Raw genomic sequence first — 15,387 nt, 5'->3', positions numbered from 1 at the left:
GCTGGGTCAAATGGGATTTCTATTTTTAGGTCCTTGAGGAATTGCCACACTGTCTTCCACAATGGTTGAATTAATTTGCATTCCCACCAACAGTGTAAAAGTGTTCCTATTTCTCCACATCCTCTCCAGCATCTGTTGTTTCCAGATTTTTTAATGATCGCCATTCTAACCCAAATATTTTTAAAAGGCAAAAACCTTTACTCATTACGAGGGAAGACTTAGCTTTCTCAAGTGTCCTTTTTCTTTCCCTTCTTTCTCCTATAGTTATTCAAAAGGCAAACAATAATCCTTCATTTTTTAAAATGTAACTGAAAACCTTGTTCAAGGGAGAAAGGCATATTTCACCCTTGCATTAGTGTGCTATTAATGTCACACCCAATTCTTAAAACCTTAACAGATAATTTTATTCAGTGTCAATCACTTTGACCATAAGGTAAGATTCTCATAAACTTTCTTTATAACCCTTTACATATTTTTGTTAACGAAGGCAGATTAGTGCTCTAAGGAATCCCTGTTGTATTTTTATTCAATTGTTCACACACAGACTTTTTTTTTTACAAGATTTTCACAACTTGCACAAACCTTCAGCCATATCCTAAACTTAAAACAATCATTTAACACTTTAGGCAAAAAAATCTACCTCACATTCACATGACTTTTTATAATCTTTTACCAAAAACACATTTCACTTTTTTTTTTACATGCCTTGCATGCAAAACTGTTTTTATTTCTCAAAGATTACTTAAGTCACATGAACTAAAAGGCATTACACTTTTTGTTTTTCTGACAAAATATTTAAGTGTTTATTACCTTTAAACCAGTTAATCAAAATCACGATCTTCAAACTTACCTGAAACCTGCATTTAAGAGTAGCTGACTATAAACCATGTTTTGAAGAGGATCATAACAAGACAACAGTTGTCCGTGGATGACAAAATTTCTTCGGATAGCCTCTATTAAAGCCTCACATCACACATACAACATATATAAATATGCAGACAGAAGAAGATCCAGTACTTGTAAGATTTTTCATTTGCCAGTTTTTAAGTTTCTCTTTAAAATGTGCAGTTTTGGGGCCTAATAACCAGGCACAAGTGGAACACAAAACAGATTAACAAAATTCAAAATTAAAGGTTTCATTTTTATAGATTATGGATCCCCAAAAGAGAAACATCAGGGAACAAGACAGTGCAATAATTTTACTGTGCATTTTATTGCAAAACAACCCAAAACCAATCAGCTCATTCTGTGATTAGTCCTTCCCCCATGGGAGTCTTATCTGTCTGTGGTGGGAGAGAGATATCTTCATTCCTTCCATGTGGCCAAGAGCATGCTTCTCTGATCCAAACATGCAAAGAGCCAGTATCCCCCCATAACTGCCTATAGTCATCACTAAAAATGTATTTCCTACTGAAGTATATTTTGGCTATTACACACCAAAATTCTCTCATAATGTGAAGTAATTTCTGATAGCCCCAAAAGTAAAAAACATCAGATAATACAATGTAAAACAGATCAGAATCTTAGATTTTGAGAGGAATTTATCCACTTCTAATTATTGGAGTTCCCATTCTGGAGGACGGTGTCCTCTGACAGCTCCACTAGGCAGTGCCCCAGTTGGGGGACTCTCTGTGGGGGCTCTTACCCCACTTTTGCCTTCTGAACTACCCTAGCAGAGGCTCTCCATGAGGGCTCTGCCCCTGCAGCAGACTTTCTTTCTGGACACCCAAGCATTTTCATACATCCACTGAAATTTAGGTGTAGGTTCCTAAACCTCAATTATTGTTTCCCCTTTATCCATAGGACCAATACCGCATAGAAGCTACCAAAGCGTGGGGCTTTCTCCCTGTGAAGCAATGGCCTGAGCTGTAACTTTCACCATCTGAAGCAATGGCCTGAGGTGTACCTTTAGCCATGGCTGGAGCAGAAGCAGCTGGGACACAGGGCAACAAATCCTCAGGCCCACAGCAGGGGGGCCCTGGACCTTGCCCGGGAAACGATTTTTCCCGCCTTGGCCTCTTGGCCTGTGATGGGAGGGTCTGCCATGAAGGTCTCTGACATGCCCTAGAGACATTTTCCTCATTGTCTTGTGATTAACATTTGGTTCCTCATAACTTAAGCAAATTTCTGCAGCAGGCTTGAATTCAGTGTGCAACCTGATGATGTGGTAGAAAAGAAGTACCCATTTTCTTTTCTACCACATCATCAGGTTGCACATTTTCCAAATTTTTATGCTATGTCACCTCTGGAAAATGCTTTGCTCTTTAGAAATTTCTTCCACCAGATACCCTACATTATCTCTCTCAAGTTATAAGTTTCACAGATTTCTAGGGCAGGGACAAAATGCCTCTAGTCTCTTTGCTAAGCTATAATAAGAGTCACCTTTATTCTAATTCCCAACAAGTTCCTTATCTCCATCTGAGACCACCTCAGCCTGGACTTCATTGTCAATATCACTATCAGCATTTTGGTCAAAATTATTTAACAAGTCTCTGGGAAGTTCCAGATTTTCCCACATCTTTCTGCTTTCTGAGCCCTCATGTCTAGGAAGTTCTGGAATTTTGCACACTTTCCTATCTTTTTCTGAGCTCACTAAACTGTTCCAGCCTCTGCCTGTTATCCAGTTTCAAAGTTGCTTCCACATTTTTGGGTGGAGCCTATAGCAGAACCCTATGCTCTGTAGTACCAATTTAGTATATTAGTCTGCTCTTGTGCTGCTATGAATGAATACCCCAAACTGGGTAATTTATAAAGAAAAGAAGTTTACTTGACTTACAGTTCTGCATGGCTGGGGAGACCTTGGTAGAAAGTAAAGCAAGCACATCCTTCCTCATATGGCAGCAGGAGAGAGAAGTGCTGAGCAAAGGGGGAAAAACTCCTTATAAAACCTTCAGATCTTGTGAGAACTCACTATCATGAGAACAGCATGGGGGTAACCGCCACCACATTCAGTTACCTCCCACTGAGTCCCTCCCCCAGCATGTGGGGATTAGAATTGAGATTACAATTCAAGACGAGATTTGGGTGGGGACACAGAGCCAGACCATATTAGTGGGGAAGTGGGTCAGGGGAAATTTCTGTCTTCTGTGTATTTATGTAGGATGATTGTGGATGGCCTTTCTGAGAAGATAACATTTGGGCAGAGAACAGATAGAAATGAGGAAGAAATCCTGAGATACTCTAGGTGGAAGGGGTGTGGGGAGAAGAACAGTCCAGAAATATGGTGCAAAAAGTATAAAGGTGCTGAGGCACTAACCTGCTTAGTAAGTTGAAAGAATTGCAGAGAGACTATTTTGGCTGCAGTGGATGGATGGGATGGGGAGAAGCAGAGAGAGTGGTGGAAGTTGAGATCAGCAGAGGCTCTAATAAAGACTTTGGATTTTATTTTGAACTGGGATACTTTTGGAGAGTTTAGAGCAGAGGAGTAACTGAGGCTCAAAATGCTAAACTTTTCTTCTGGAATTTGAAGTTGATACCCAAACCATTTACAATGATTCTTATTAATTGCATTTTAGGTTTTGGGGTACATTTGAAGAACATACAAGATAGTTGCATAGGTACACACATTGCAGTGTGATTTGCTGTCTTCCACCCCTTCACCTATATCTGGCTTTTGTCTCCATGCTCTCTCTCCCCAACTCCCCACCCCCGACTATCCCTCCCCGATTTGCTACCAGCACACCCCAGTGTGTAGTGCTCCCCTCCCATGTGTTCTCATTGTTCAACACCCACCTATGAGTGAGAACATGCGGTGTTTGATTTTCTGTTCTTGTGTCAGTTTGCTGAGAATGATGGTTTCTATGTTCATCCATGTCCCTACAAAGGACATGAACTCATTGTTTTTAATGGCTGCATAATATTCCATGGTGTATATATGCCACATTTTTTCGGTCCAATCTATCATCGATGGGCATTTGGGTTGGTTCCAGGTCTTTGCTATTGTAAATAGCACTGTAATGGACATTTGTGTGCACGTGTCCATATAGTAGAACAATTTATAATCCTTTGGATATATACCCAGTAATGGGATTGCTGGGTCAAATGGAATTTCTATTTCTAGGTCCTTAAGGAATCGCCACACTGTCTTCCACAATGGTTGAACTAATTTACACTCCCACCAACGGTGTAAGAGTGTTCCTGTTTCTCCACATCCTCTCCAGCATCTGTTGTCTCTCGATTTTTTAATGATTGCCATTCTAACTGGCGTGAGATGGTATCTCAATGTAGTTTTGATTTGCATTTTTCTAACGACCAGTGATGATGAGCATTTTTTCATATGTTTGTTGGCCTCATGTATGTCTTCTTTTGTAAAGTGTCTGTTCATATCCATCACCCACATTTCAATGGGCTTGTTTTTTTCTTGTAAATCTGTTTTAGTTCTTTGTAAATTCTGGATATCAGCCCTTTGTCAGATGGGTAGACTGCAAAAATTTTTTCCCATTCTGTTGGTTGCTGATTCATTCTAATGACTGTTTGTTTTGCCATGCAGAAGCTGTGGCGTTTGATTAGGTCCCATTTGTCTATTTTGGCTTTTGTTGCCAATGCTTTTGGCGTTTTGGTCATGAAGTCCTTGCCTACGCCTATGTCCTGAATGGTTTTGCCTAGATTTTCTTCTAGGGTTTTTATGGTGTTAGGTCTTATGTTTAAGTCTTTATCCATCTGGAGTTAATTTTAATGTAAGGTGTCAGGAAGGGGTCCAGTTTCTGCTCTCTGTACATGGCTAGCCAGTTTTCCCGACACCATTTATTAAACAGGGAATCCTTTCCCCATTGCCTGTTTTTGTCAGGTTTGTCAAAAATCGGATGGTTGTAGATATGTTGTGTTGCCTCCGAGGCCTCTGTTCTGTTCTGTTGGTCTATACCTCTGTTTTGGTACCAGTACCATGCTGTTTTGATTACTGTAGCCTTGTAGTATAGTTTGAAGTCCGGTAGTGTAATACCTCCTGCTTTGTTCTTTTTGCTTAGAATTGACTTGGCTATGCGGGCTCTCTTTTGGTTCCATATGAAGTTTAAGGTGTTTTTTTCCAGTTCTGTGAAGAAGGTCATTGGTAGCTTTATGGGAATAGTGTTGAATCTGTAAATTACTTTGGGCAGTATGGCCATTTTCACGATGTTGATTCTTCCTAACCATGAGCATGGAATGTTTCTCCATCTGTTTGTGTCCTCTCTTATTTCGTTGAGCAGTGGCTTGTAGTTCTTCTTGAAGCGGTCCTTTACGTTCCTTGTTAGTTGTATTCCTAGGTATTTTATTCCCTTTGTAGCAATTTGTGAATGGCAATTCCGTTGGTCTCGATTTGGCTCTCTTTAAGTCTATTATTGCTGTATAGGAATGCTTGTGATTTTTGCACATTGATTTTGTATCCTGAGACTTTGCTGAAGTTACTTATCAGTTTAAGGAGATTTTGGACTGAGACAATGGGGTCTTCTAGGTACACAATCATGTAGTCTGCAAATAGAGACAGTTTGACTCTCTCCTTTCCTATTTGAGTATTCTTTATTTCTTTTTTCTTGCCTGATTGCTCTGACTAGAACTTCCAGTAGTATATTGAATAGGAGTGGTGAAAGAGGGCATTCTTGTCTAGTGCCAGATTTCAAAGGGAATGCTTCCAGTTTTTGCCCATTCGGTATGATATGGCTGTCGGTTTGTCGTAAATAGCTTTTATTATTTTGAGATACGTTCCGTCAATACCTAGTTTATTGAGGGTTTCTAGCATAAAGGGCTGTTGAATTTTGTCAAAGACCTTCTCTGCATCAATTGAGATAATCATGTAGTTTTTGTCTTTGATTCTGTTTTTGTGGTGAATTACATTTATAGACTTGCGTATGTTGAACCAGCCTTGCATCCCTGGGATGAAGCCTACTTGATCATGGTGAATAAGCTTTTTGATATGCTGTTGCAGTCAGCTTGTCAGTATTTTATTGAAGATTTTTGCATTTAGGTTCATCATGGATATTGGCCTGAATTTTTCTTTTCTTGTTGTCTCTGTCAGGTTTTGGTATCAGGATGATGTTTGTCTCATAAAATGATTTGGGAAGGATTCCCTGTTTGTGGATTATTTGGAATTGTTTTGGAAGGAATGGTACCAGCTCCTCTTTGTATGTCTGGTAGAATTCGGCTCTGAACCCATCTGGACCTAGGCTTTTTTTGGGTGGTAGGCTCTTAATTGCTGCCTCAACTTCAGACCTTGTTATTGGTCTATTCAGGGTTTCAACTTCTTCCTGGTTTAGGCTTGGGAGGATGCAGGTGTCCAGGAATTTATCCATTTCTTCCAGGTTTACTAGTTTAGGTGCATAGAGTTGTTTGTAATAATCTCTGATGATGGTTTGAATTTCTGTGGAATCTCTGGTGATATGCTTTTTATCGTTTTTTATTGCATTAATTTGGTTATTCTCTGTTTTCTTTTTTATTAATCTGGCTAGCGGTCTATTTTGTTGATCTTTTCAAAAAACCAGCTCCTGGATTTATTGATTTTTTGAAAGATTTTTTATGTCTCTATCTTCTTCAGTTCTGCTCTGATCTTAGTTATTTCTTGTCTTCTGCTAGGTTTTGACTTTTTTTCATCTTGCGCCTCTAGCTCTTTCAATTTTGATGATAGCGTGTCAATTTTAGATCTCTCCTTGCTTCTCATGTGGGCACTTATTGCTATATATTTTTCTCTACAGACTGCTTTAAATGTGTCCCAGAGACTCTGGTATGTTGTGTCTTCGTTATCGTTGGTTTCAAAGAACATCTTTATTTCTGCCTTTATTTCATTGTTTATCCAGACAACATTCAAGAGCCAGTTGTTCAGTTTCCATGAAGCTGTGTGGTTCTGAATTAGTTTCTGCATTCTGAGTTCTAACTTGATTGCATTGTGTTCTGAGAGATAGTTTGTTATGATTTCCATTCTTTTGCATTTCCTCAGGAGTGATTTGCTTCAAATTACATGGTCAGTTTTAGAGTACGGGTGATGTGGTCCTGAGAAGAATGTATATTCTGTGGATTTGGGGTGGAGAGTTCTGTAAATGTCTATTAGGTTTGCTTGTTCCAGGTCTGAGTTCAAGTCCTGGATATCCTTAATTTTCTGTCTTCTTGATCTGTCTAATATTGACCATGGGTTGTTAAAGTCTCCCACTATTATTGTATGGGAGTCTAAGTCTCTTTGTAAGTCATTAAGAACTTGCCTTATGTATCTGGGTGCTCCTGTATTGGGTGCATATGTATTTAGGATCGTTAGCTCTTCTTGTTGCAGTGATCCTTTTACCATTATGTAATGTCTTTCTTTGTCTCTTTTGATGTTTGTTGCTTTAAAGTCCATTTTATCAGAGACTAGAATTGCAACTCCTGCCTTTTTTTGCTCTCCATTTGCTTGGTAGATCTTCCTCCATCCCTTTATTTTGAGCCTTTGTGTATCCTTGCATGTGAGATGGGTTTCCTGGATATGGCACACCGATGGGTTTTGGCTTTTTATCCAATTTGCCAGTCTTTGTCTTTTGAATGGGGCATTTAGCTCATTTACATTTAGGGTTAATATTGTTATTTGTGAATTTGATACTGCCATTTTGATGCTAGCTAGCTGTTTGCCCATTAGTTGATACAGATTCTTGATTGTGTTGATGCTCATTTGGTATGTTTTTGGAGTGGCTGATAATGGTTGTTCCTTTATATGTGTAGAGCCTCTTTCAGGAGGTCTTGTAAAGCAGGCCTGGTGGTGATGAAATCTCTGAGTGCTTGCTTGTTCCCAAAAACTTTGTTTTTTTTTTCACTTATGAAGCTTAGTTTGGCTGGATATCAAATTCTAGGTTCAAAGTTCTTTTCTTTATGGATGTTGAATATTGGCCCCCACTCTCTTCTGGCTTGTAGGGTATCTGCTCAGAGATCTGCTATTAGTCTGATGGGCTTCCTTTTGTGGGTCACCCACCTTTCTCTCTGGCTGCCCTTAGGTTTTCTCCTTCATTTCAACCCTGGTGAATCTGACAATTATGTGCCTTGGGGTTGGTCTTCTTGAGGAATATCTTTGTGGTGTTGTCTGTATTTCCTGGACTTGAATATTGGCCTGCCTTGCTATGTTGGGGAAGTTTTCCTGGATAATATCCTGAAGAGTATTTTCCAGCTTGGATTCAGTCTCTTCGTCACATTCAGGTACACCTATCAAATGTAGATTAGTTTTTTTCACATAGTCCCACATTTCTTGGAGACTTTGTTCATTCCTTTTTACTTTTTTCCCCTTTATTCTTGCCTTCTTGTTTTATTTCATTGAGTTGACCTTTGACATCTGATAACCTTTCTTCTGCATGGTTTATTCAGCTGTTGAAACTTGTGCATGCTTTGTGAAGTTCTTGTGTTGTGTTTTTCATCTCCATCAATTCACTTATATTCCTCTCTCTGTTGTCCATTCTCGTTAGCATTTCGTCAGATCTTTTTTCGAAGTTCTTTGTTTCTTTGCATTGGGTTAGAACACGTTCTTTTATCTCACAGAAGTTTCTTATTACCCACCTTCTGAAGTATGATTCTGTCATTTCATCATACTCATTCTCCAGCCTTGTTCCCTTGCTGGTGAGGAGTTGTGATCCCATGTAGGAGGAGATGTGTTCTGGTTTCGGGTGTTTTCATCCTTTTTGCACTGGTTTCTTCCCATCTTTGTGGATTTATCCACCTGCTGTCTTTGTAGTTGCTGACTTTCAGATTGGGTCTCTGGGTGAACTTCCAGTTTGTGGATGATGACGTTATTTCTGTTTTTTTTTTTTTTTTTTTTTTTTTTTTTTTCCTTCTAACAGTCTGGCCCCTCTGCTGTAGGACTGCTGAGGTCCACTCCAGGCCCTGCTTTCCTGGGGATCACCTGCAGCAATTGCAGAACAGTAAGGGTTGCTACCAGTTTCTTCTTCTGCTGTCTTTGTCCCAGAATGATACCCACCAAATGTCAGTCTGTTCTCTTTTTTATGAGTTTACTCTTTGGATATATGGGGGTCAGGGAGCTGCTTGAGGAAACAGTCTGTCCTTTATTCGAGCTCAAGTGCTGTTAGCTCTTTTGTTCATTCAGAGTTGCTGGGCAGATGTGTTTAGGTCTGCTACAGAAGAACTCATAAACTTTTTTTTTTTTTTCCCAGGTGCTCTATCACAGGGAGTTCGGGCTTTATGAGTTTCCGTTGTGCTGCTCCCTTTTTGTTTTCAGGGCTTTGTTGCCCAGTGAGGAGGCAGCCTAGTCACTGTCTGCCTGCAGAGGCTTTGCTGAGCTGCTGGCTCCGCCCAGCTGCCGTGTGGTCTTCTCTGTAGTCCTGTTTATATGGGTTTAGTTAGAACTGCCTCAGCAATGGTGGCCTGCCTCTGTAATGGCGGACTCTCTCTGTAACGTCAGGTTGCCTCAGCAACAGTGGGCTGCTTCAGGGATGGTGGACTACCTGGTAGTGGTAGTCCTTGTAGTGGTAGTGTCTTGGTAACGGCGGACGCCCCTCCCCCACAGAGCTGGGCTGTTCCGGGTTCAGCTGTGCTTGCTGTGAAACTCTTAAACCAGAGTGTTTTCAATTGCTGTTTTTTTTTTTTTTTTTTTTTTTTTTTTTTTTTTTTTTTGTGGGGGTGGGTCCAGCTGAGCCTGATCACTTTACTCTGTGACTCAGAGTCATGTTTTTTTTTTTTTTTAGTTGAATGGTAGACTCTCTTCCAGGTGTTCCAGTCGCCTGTTTAAAAGGTGCTGGGATCTGTATCATTTCCCGTGGACAACTCACTGTGCTGGCTGAAACAGTGGTGCTGAGATTCTTGGCATTTTTTTTTTGCCTAGGAATCTCCTTGCCTGCCTCCCTGTTTCAGTTCCTTTTTAAATCAGATAAATGGGCGATCTGCCTTCCCGGGTCTCCAATCGCCAGCTAAAAGGGCACCTGGACCAGTGTATTTTGTACAGAGTACTGCGGCACCAGGGTGCCAGCAAAGCAGCCGCGCTGGCCAAAACAGCTGAGCTGGTGACCTGTGGGGATCCTCTGCCTGAGAATCTCCTGGTCTGTGGGCAATAAAAATCTGTCTGGAAATGCAGTGTCCACTCACCCTCTGTGCTTTCACTGGGAGCTGCAATCCTGAGCTGTTCCTAGTCGGCAATCTTGTCATTCTGTGCAACTTGTCCCGGGGGTCCAGGTCTCTGTTCCTGCGAGCCAGGCAGCTCAACTTCTGCAGCGTTGCCCCTGACAGCTCCATTTCCAATAATTCTTTCATTCCATACAGTTGGGTGAAGTCGGAAAAGTCTGTGTTTCTTACAATCATGCTAAGTAAGAGTAACATGCCCCTAGCTTAGAACTTGGAGAGTTGCTGCAAGTTACTTTGGAAGGGAAGAGCTGGTATTTATAGGTAGAAGGGATAGAAGACGAATAGAGAACTTTTGGAGGCAATACTTGTTTAGCATTCCATAGAATTCAATTATATTTTTCTGACTTAAGTTAAAGTTAGACATAAATCTTTAAATTATAAACTTGAGTGTTGTAAGAATGCCTTCCTTTATTTAATTTCCTTTTTTTTTGTTTTTCTTTTTTTTTTGAGACAGAGTTTCACTCTTGTTACCCAGGCTGGAGTGCAATGGCGCGATCTCGACTCACCACAACCTCCGCCTCCTGGGTTCAGGCAATTCTCCTGCCTCAGCCTCCTGAGTAGCTGGGATTACAGGCACGTGCCACCATGCCCAGCTAATTTTTTGTGTTTTTAGTAGAGACGGGGTTTCACCATGTTGACCAGGATGGTCTCGATCTCTTGACCTCGTGATCCACCCGCCTCGGCCTCCCAAAGTGCTGAGATTACAGGCATGAGCCACCGTGCCCAGGCTCTTTATTTAATTTTCTATAAAAAATTATTTCTGAAAACGTTAGCGTATAAATCTTTGCCTTAACCTTAAGTTCCTAGTAGTAATCAAACCAGCAGACGTTTAACTCACCATATGGGACTCTGATGTGTTCTTCAATTAAATGCATATTATGACACTGAAATTGATGAAGACTCAGACAATCTGAACATCAAGGGTAGTTTCACTTTCTTTGCTAGTATTCTGAAATCTTGGAAAGTCAAGATATTAATGATGAAAATGAAAGGGGAGAATATAATTGCAAAGGTAGATTGTCCGGAGTTCTTGGACAATAGGTTAATTGACATTTGGAAGATACTTCATTGTACTAGTTCATTAACAACATATATTTCCTATTGATTCATAACGATTTTGGAGATATTTTGTTTATTTGAGAACTTGTGAACTTTTTTGGTTCATATGTAAGAAACATAAAAATAATGAGTTGTTCTTCCTTTTCTCTTTTCCTTACTGTCTTCAGTTCTTCTTAGTCATGGAATGAGTACATTTGGCAAAGCTTGTAGCAGAGTTTTGGTTTTAAGAAAAGGTGGTGGCTGAAGGTTACTGAGCAGATTTCTCATGTGCACCTTATAATGGTGTCATGCCTTAGAGATGATTATATGGTTTTGAAACTACTTAGATCAATCGTTGTCATGGCTGGGGGAGGAGGTTGGTGAGGAGAATTGACTGTAAGAGAGTATGGTGTCACATTTGCATTATCATTATATGGTGTTAAATGTCTCCACAGTATGCATTTAAGATTTCATTTAGTGTCTTCACATGGCTTGTTAGCTCATTTCTTTTTGTCACTGAATAACAGTTCATTAAATGGATGCTCCACAGTTTATTTCTTCACTCATCTTTTGAAGAATGACAACCTAGATGCTTATGAGCTTTGGCAGAAATTATGATAAAGTTTCTATAAATATCCATTTGTAGTTTTTTTTTTTTTGTGGATGTAAGTTTTCAGTTCCTTTGGGTAAATATCAAGGAATGGATTGCTCAATCGTATGTTTAGTTTTGTAAGAAACTGCCAAACTGTCTTCCGGAGTGCCTTTGTACCATTTTTTATTTCTATCAACAGTTAATGAGAGTTCCTTTTGCTTTACATCTTCATCAGCATTTGGCTTGGGTCAGTGTTCTGGATTTTTGCCATTCTAATAAGGTATGCAGTGGTAGCTCATTATTGTTTTAATTTGCAATTGCCTAATAACATAGTGATGTTAAGCATTTTCTGATATCCTTATTTGTCATATTTGTATCTTCTTTGGTGAGGTGTCTGTTTAGATGTTTTGCTTATATTTTTTATTTTTATTTTTATTTTTGGAGACGGAGTCTCACTCTGTCAGCAGGCTGGAGTGCAATGGCACGATCTCAGCTCACTGCAACCTCTGCCTCCCAGGTTCAAGCGATTCTCCTGCCTCAACCTCCCGAGTAACCAGGACTGCAGGCACGCAACCACACCCAGCTAATTTTTGTATTTTTTTAATAGAGATGGGGTTTCAACATATTGGCCAGGATAGTCTGGATCTTTTGACCTCGTGATCCCCCTGCCTTGGCTTCCCAAAGTGCTGGGATTATAGGCATTAGCCACCACAGCTGGCATTTTGCTTATTTTTTAGTGGGCTGTTTATTTTCTTATCATTGAGTTTTAAGAGTTCTTTGTATATTTTGGATAACATTCCTTTATCAGATAGGTCTTATGTAAATATTTTTCTCCCAGTCTGTGGTTTGTCATTTTATTCTCATAACAATGCCTTTCACAGAGAAGTTTTTAATTTTAATGAAGTTCTGTATATCAATTATTTCCTTCATAGATCATGCCTTTGGTGTTGTAGTTAAAAAGTCATTGCTATACTCAAGGTTACTTACATTTTCTTTTATGTTATCTTGTTGGAGTTTTATAGTTTTGCATTTTACATTAAGGTCTGTGATCCATTTTGGGTTTACTTTTGTGACTAGGATAAGGTCTGTGTGTAGGTTTCTTTATTTTTTGCATGTGGATGTCCAGTTTCGGCACCATTTGTTGAAAACTCTTTTTTCCATTTATTACTTTTGCTTCTTTGTCAAAGATGAGTTGACTGTATTTATGTGGGTCTATTTCTGGATTTTCTATTCAGTTACCTATTTGCCTAATCTTTCACCAGTATCATACTGTCTTGATGACTTTAGCTTTACAGTGTTTTCATTGCTTTTATTGAGGAGAGGCTCTTTGAAGAGACTTAACTCTGCCATACCTCCTGATGTCATTTTCTGTTATGTTTCTTAAAATACTGTAAAGTATCAAATTGGTAAGTTATCACCATTTTTCAAAAATAAATGGAGAAATTGAGACTCAGGGTGTAAATTGAGTTAATGAAATTTATTATTTCAGCTATTGTTCTAAACAGAAACAGGCTCATCTCTTTTGTTGTTATTTTTCAGGTGAAAAAAGTTGATTCTTTTTTTCTCATAGCTTTGTTATTTTAAAAGTTAACATGTTGGACAACCTCTTAACAGTAACCTCTCAATTTAGCAATCAACAATCTCTTCTTTATCTTCCTTCTTTAAATACAACTCTTGACTTCCTCTCCTACCCACTGGAGCTGCTTCCTTTTAAATTCAGATAAAGAGACTATAGAAGAGCTCTGAAAATAATACATTGAAATTGAGAAAAGTTGGCAGTAAAATTTTCTTTCTCTGAAAATTGCTTTTTATTGTGTAATTGAAAATTTTATTATTGTTGCTGTGTGTGAATACTGAAAGGAAATAAATCAAGAAGGTGATCTGCACTAGCAAGGATGTTGACTTAAGCAGCTGGAAGGCAAAGAAATGAGAGTAGTGTTTAGTATACTGCATGGAAGATTGAAAGAGACCAGGAAACAGACAGTCTAGGCTGTACTCCCTATCTGCCATGAAAAAGTGATATGATTTTAGCATTTCTCTGCCCCGATACCTTTATCTAGGAATTTTTGTGCTGTTGAATTACATGTCCTCTGAAGTCTTTTCTAATTGCATTTTACTCCGTTCAAAGAACTTTATGCCTTGTGATGAAAATTAGAAATGTTTTATTCATTATGGACTGTTCCTTTTGGAGTAAGCTACTAGGGTAACTCTAGATCCTAATGAAGCCACAGTGTGTGTTTTAAGGAAAGATATGCACTTATTTGTTTCTTTCAAAAAATACTATTATGTTTCTTATCGAACATGACAGTGTTATTTTAATATCCTCTTATGCTTTGTTTTAGGTTGGTACAGAGGAGTTTCAACAAGGAAGCCAAATGTGAAGGTAACAAAAAGTTTATTGTTACCTTTTCTAATGTAGGAAAGAACTGCCTTATATGTTTGATATAACAACTCTTATTGATTCCTCTTTTAACCTTTTACAGTAGTCACAATGATTATTTCCGTTACAAAACTGCAACAAACTCTTCTCTGTCTCAGCATATTAAAATGTTTCTTCTAAAAGGACAGGAATTGCAGATACGGTCATATATGTGAAGCTTATTTTGAAAAAGCCTATTCAGGCTTTTAAATATTTTTTTTCCTTAAGGTATTTGACAAAAAGTAAATTGACTTATTCACAGGCCTAGTCCTGTGGAACCATATAATTAGATGAATTGTTTCTAAAATGCACAATGAAAAGTATTTTCAAATAATCCAATTAGATATTTCTCTGATCATGTTATTGAAATAAATATAAATAAGAATTATAGTGTAGAATACTAATTTTATGTGCTAGATTTTATGTTTATCACAATTAATATTGATGAAACAAAATACAGTTTAATTAATACAATACAATTAGAAATAATCTTCCCCAGTAATATAGTTGCAGCCACTTCTTTCTGCATTTTTTGTGTAATTAATAGTCAGCTTTTCTTGTATGTTTATGTAGCTTAATATTTGATGCAGTATGCTTTTCTTTGTATAGAAAAAATACCAAAATTATCACTTTTTCATTCAAAAAGAAAATTGTTTAGAATTCTAATAATCAGTTTTGCTAGTAGAGTCATTCAGTTTGATTAGTTTTAAGGTAATGATTATAAGGAAACAATATCTTTACATTTTAATGCCTCCCAGCTGTGGTTTCTCATTCTTGGCACTGTTGACATTTTGGGCCAGATTATTCTTTATTGTGGGAGACAGTCTTGTGCATTGTGAGGTGTTTAGCAGAGTATATGACTTCTACATACTAGATGTCAGAACACTCTGTCCCTTAGTGTGACAACAAAAGAGGACTTTTGACATTTCCGAATTTGTCTTGGGGACAAAATGACCCCTGGTTGAGAACCATTGCTTCTAGGTAGTTTTTCTTATATTTCTAATTTTGAAATGTATTCATGAATGCTTATGTGGCAATAGTTTCTACTTGTAGTTTATTTTTTAAATTTTGATTTAAAATTGTTGAAAAGTTAGAACTAGAATAAAGGAGGAATCTTATAGGTGAATAGTTGTAATTTTTGATATCACATGCTATGTATTTATTTTTAGTAATATTTGTGATTTTGGCCACCTCCCCATTACCTTATTTCCAATACAAGTGTTTGGAGATCAGTGCATAGACTGTTCTCATTAAAGTTATTGTTTCTTTGTGATTAAAGTATCAAATT

The 15,387-nt window shown here is 38.4% G+C and overlaps 1 protein-coding gene across 8 annotated transcripts in view; it reads left to right on the top strand.

Moving 5' to 3' along the window:
- Nucleotides 1–15,387, top strand: part of DOCK3 (dedicator of cytokinesis 3) — a 656,527-nt gene that overhangs the window by 163,434 nt on the left and 477,706 nt on the right. For all 8 annotated transcript variants that reach the window (XM_074403778.1, XM_074403777.1, XM_074403779.1 and 5 more), the window contains exon 3: nt 14,023–14,063. In XM_074403778.1, coding sequence (XP_074259879.1) covers nt 14,023–14,063 — 41 coding nt within the window. The remainder of the gene's footprint in view (nt 1–14,022; nt 14,064–15,387) is intronic.

Source organism: Saimiri boliviensis, chromosome 8, assembly GCF_048565385.1.
Source record: "Saimiri boliviensis isolate mSaiBol1 chromosome 8, mSaiBol1.pri, whole genome shotgun sequence".
In the NCBI taxonomy this organism is placed as follows: Eukaryota; Metazoa; Chordata; class Mammalia; order Primates; family Cebidae; genus Saimiri; species Saimiri boliviensis.
Note: the sequence above shows the minus strand (reverse complement) of the source record. Positions and strands in the feature narration are given on the sequence as shown.